Raw genomic sequence first — 4,891 nt, 5'->3', positions numbered from 1 at the left:
TGGTAATATTAACATGGTGGTAACACTAATATGAAAGTGGTGATATTTATAGCAAAACTAGTACGGTATATGTGAATGTGGTAATAATAGAACGAATATGTTATACATGACGTTGTATCAAAATTGTTTTAATGTGATGTCACGCTTATATCATTTTGCCTTGTAGTAATGGCCAACGAAGGAAATGAAAACGGATCATCAGTCAGCGGTACCAACCCGATGGAATAGATCATGGAAAGGGCAGTCACCAACTTTTTACAGGCCTTGCAAAGCAGCATAACCAATGGGACATTAGAAAGACGAGAAGAATTGACTACGATTAAACAATTTCAAGATCTGAAACCCACTACGTTTATCGGCAGTCCAAACCCACTAGTAGCAGAGGCTTGGGTCAGGGAAATGGAGAAAATCTTCCGCGCACTACCTTGCACAAAAAGACAGAAGGTGACTTTTGCCACCTTCACCTTCAAGGACGATGCACAAGAATGGTGGCTCCTTACTCTGGAAAAGGAAGATATTGTGACTTGGGTGAGATTTTTAGAAGTATTCTATGAAAAGTACTTTCCAGATTCACTACGGGAACAAAAGGCGTCAGAATTCATACATCTAAGGCAAGGAACCATGACTGTGGCCGAATATGAAAGTAAGTTCACACAGCTGGCCCGGTTCGCGACATATGTCATTCCTACCGAAGCTCTAAAAGCCAGGAAATTTGAAGCAGGGTTGGATCCTGAAATTAAGGATAGGCTGGAGGTTCTGAAACTACCAACCTATGCAGCAGTGGTAGATCGAGCATACATTGCGGAAAAAGGAATTAAAGCCTTGCGATCTGGGGAGCCAAGTCAGAGGAAGCGATTTTGGGAAAGAGATAACAGAAGGCCCGGTGTCACACCTCCCAAAAGAATAAATGCAAGCACAACCAGTTCAACCGGTCTAAGCAATCAAAGCCCTGCAAACCCTAAAGGAGGCACCACTCCAGCTTGCTCCACCTGTGGACGAATTCATTGGGGACCATGCCGTCAAGATACGAGAGCATGCTTTAGATGTGGCCAAGTTGGCCATTTACTAAGAAATTGTCCAAAGCTCGTCCGCCTCTTTGAACCAGTCCAAAGACCCGCAGTACCTGAAGGAGCGAGAAATGATCAAAAACGCCAAGGAAGAGCTTTTGCCCTGGTGCCTGGAAACCCAGAAGTTACTGAAAATGTTGTGTCAGGTACACTCTCTGTTTGTGGTCACTTAGCCCATGTTCTCTTTGACTCTGGTTCAACTCATTCTTTTGTTACACCACACTTTGCTACCAAGTTGACATCAACACCCGAACCCTTAGGATACATACTATCTGTGTCTTTTCCCTCTGGAAATTCCGCCCTTAGTACTGATGTATACAAATCTTGCACTGTAACCTTAAAAGGTAAAACCTTACACGTAGACTTGATACCCCTTGGCATTAGTACCTTTGATATAATTTTAGGAATGGATTGGTTAGCTGCTAATCGTGCCTCTATCGATTGTAAAGCCAAAAAGGTATTCCTCAGGTCACCAAACCAACTCGAGCTTGTCTTCGAAGGAACTGGAGCCTCTCCCCCTCCCTGTATTATATCCTTCATAACAGCCCAACGACTGCTAAGTTGTTGTGGTTGTATCTGCTATGTAATTAATACTCAACAAGAGACCTCCACACTTGATGCGATCCCTGTAGTTCGAGAATTTCCGGATGTGTTTCCTGAAGACCTGCCTGGCACCCTAGTTGATCGGGAAATCGAGTTCACCATTGAAACCCAACCTGGTACACAACCAATCTCAAAGACCCTTACCACATGTCCATGGCAGAATTGAAAGAACTAAAAACTCAACTCCAAGAACTACTGAATAAAGGCTTCATCCGACCAAGTACCTCACCATGGGGAGCTCCGGCACTGTTCGCAAAGAAAAAGGATGGTACAATGAGATTATGTATCGACTATCGAGAGCTAAATAAAGTCACCATCAAAAATCGGTACCCCCTGCCACGAATTGACGACTTGTTTGATCAACTGCAAGGCGCCCAAGTGTTCTAAAAAATTGACTTGCATTCTGGTTACCATCAACTAAAAGTCAAAATGGAAAGCATCGAAAAGACTGCCTTCAGAACCCGTTATGGGCACTACGAGTTCCTCGTCATGCCATTTGGCGTCACCAATGCTCCAGCGGCCTTTATGGACCTCATGAATCGAGTGTTCAAACCCTATCTTGACGAGTTCGTCATTGTTTTCATTGACGACATTCTTATATACTCTAAATCGCCAGAAGATCATGAACACCACTTGCGAAAAGTTCTACAGACATTACGTGATCATAAACTTTATGCCAAGTTGAAGAAATGCGAATTTTGGATCACTAGTGTACACTTCCTCGGTCGCGTCATTAACAAAGATGGCATTTCAGTTGATCCCCAAAAGGTTGCAGCAATTGTGGATTGGCCACGACCTACTAACGTATCAGAGATTCGAAGCTTCTTGGGCCTAGCAGGCTATTACCGGCGCTTTGTGCAAGATTTCTCGAAGATAGCTTCACCATTGACCCAGCTAACTCAAAAGAACACACCCTTTGAATAGACGAACAAGCAGGAACGTTGCTTCCAAGAATTGAAGGACAGACTCGTGACGGCTCCAATACTAGCACTCCCTGCGGAAGCAGAAGGGTTTATAATTTACAGTGATGCCTCATACAATGGTTTGGGATGCATTCTTATGCAAAACGGGAAGGTCATTGCTTATGCCTCTCGCCAACTTAAGACTCACGAAAGGAACTATCCAACTCATGATCTAGAATTGGCTGCGGTGATCTTTGCCCTCAAAATCTGGCGTCATTATCTCTACGGAGTAGCCTGCGAAATCTACACCGATCACAAAAGTCTCAAATATCTGTTTGCACAGAAGGAATTGAATATGAGGCAACGACGATGGCTAGAATTTATGAAGGACTACGATATAGAGATCCATCATCATCCCGGCAAAGCTAATGTAGTGGTAGACGCACTAAGTCGAAAAACGACCAAAAGTCTGGCATATATCCTAGTTCTCCGCAAGATCCATGGATTGCTCGCCAACATAATCATGGAACCCGAGTTGATGAAAGAAATTACAGCCCGCCAATGTGAAGATAAACTTTTGAAGAAAAAGTACGAGGAGCAAGGAAACACGCCTGATCCTGACTTTACAATAAGCAATGGGATGCTAAAATTTCGAAATCGAATTTGTGTACCCGACCTCCCAGAACTCAAGAAAAAGATATTGATAGAGGCTCATAGCTCGAAGGTTGCGATCCATCCTGGCAATGCGAAGATGTATCACGATCTGCGGGAACACTTCTGGTGGACAGGAATGAAGAAAGACATAGCAAACTATGTCTCCAAATGCTTGCGTTGTCAACAAGTTAAAACAGAGCATTAGAAACCTGCAGGTATGTTGCAGCCACTCCCTATTCCCGAATGGAAATGGGAACATATTACTATGGATTTCGTGGTCGGGCTACCGCAATCAGTCTCGAAGAATGATGCAATATGGGTTATCGTAGATCGATTGACGAAGTCGGTGCATTTTCTACCAATCAGAATCATGTACTCCTTCTCTAAGTTTGCTACTCTCTACATTAAGGAAATCATTCGCTTGCACGGCACCCCAGTTTCAATCGTATCCGATAGGGACCCCCGTTTCGTGTCTCATTTCTGGAACAAATTACAAGAAGCTTTGGGAACCACCCTAAGGTTTAGCACGGCTTATCACCCGCAAACTGATGGGCAATCTGAAAGGACGATCCAGACTTTGGAAGATATGCTACGTTTGTGCATACTAGACCTAAAGGTAACTGGGATGATCACCTACCTTTAGTGGAGTTCGCGTATAATAATAATTACCACGCAAGTATTGGAATAGCACCGTACGAGGCACTGTATGGAAGAAGATGTCGATCACCTCTGTGTTGGATGGAAGTCGGAGACAAGAAATTATTAGGCCCCGAGATCGTACAAGTAACGAGTGATAAAATTCAACTCATCCAACAACGAATTCACACTGCCTAGAGCCGCCAGAAAAGCTATACAGATACACGAAGACGAGACTTAGAATTTCAAATAGGAGATCATGTGTTCCTCAAAATCTCACCGACAAGAGGGGTTATCCGATTTGGAAAGCGAGGGAAGTTAAGACCACGATACATCGGCCCATTCGAGATACTCGAAAAGATTGGTCCTGTAGCATACCGTCTTGCGCTTCCACCCGAACTATCCAATGTCCATAATGTGTTTCATGTTTCGATGCTTCGTCGATATCTTCGAGATCCAGAGCATGTTGTCGATTATGAGAACCTAGAAGTTCAAGAAGATCTCTCCTACGAAGAGCAACCTGTACAGATTCTCGATCGTCGTGATTAGATCCTCCGAAATAAAACCATACCCCTCGTAAAGGTCTTATGGAGGAATTATCGTGTTGAAGAAGCAACGTGGGAAACTGAAAGCCAAATGCGAGCTAAATACCCACACTTTTTCGAAAACCAAGGTACGTCAAGTTTGAGGACAAACTTCTTTTAAGGAGAGGAGAAATGTGACACCTGAATGTTTTAAATTTAACATTACGATAAAATAAATAAATAATAATAATAATAATAATAATAATAATAATAATAATAAAATAAGTATATATATATACATATAGTGATAATAATAATAATAAATAAATGCATAATTTAGGAAATTGGGAATTTTATGGTTAAAGAAATACGTAATGAAACACTACACATTAAATATTTTAATCAGTGGTAAGTGGTGATTTATAGTAGGGTAGTGAGGTTTTTAGACGTGAACCTAACTTATCTTGGGAGTCATCTTGAAGTACCAAAGAAGGTAATAACTCTT

The 4,891-nt window shown here is 42.3% G+C and overlaps 1 protein-coding gene across 1 annotated transcript; it reads left to right on the top strand.

The window, feature by feature from the left end:
• Positions 1-621: 621 nt before the first annotated feature.
• On the top strand, positions 622-1,836 carry LOC145800033 (uncharacterized). The gene has a single exon (XM_082889695.1). It carries the CDS (start codon positions 622-624, stop codon positions 1,834-1,836), a length of 1,215 nt encoding a protein of 404 aa, XP_082745821.1.
• The last annotated feature ends 3,055 nt before the right edge of the window (positions 1,837-4,891 follow it).

This window comes from Camellia sinensis, chromosome 9, assembly GCF_055761805.1.
Source record: "Camellia sinensis isolate YWXY chromosome 9, ASM5576180v1, whole genome shotgun sequence".
Classification (NCBI taxonomy): domain Eukaryota; kingdom Viridiplantae; phylum Streptophyta; class Magnoliopsida; order Ericales; family Theaceae; genus Camellia; species Camellia sinensis.
Note: the sequence above shows the minus strand (reverse complement) of the source record. Positions and strands in the feature narration are given on the sequence as shown.

What these genes read in the sequence shown, in the direction of transcription:
- LOC145800033 (XM_082889695.1), top strand. Translation starts at nt 622, where the DNA reads ATGACTGTGGCCGAATATGAAAGTAAGTTCACACAGCTGGCCCGGTTC.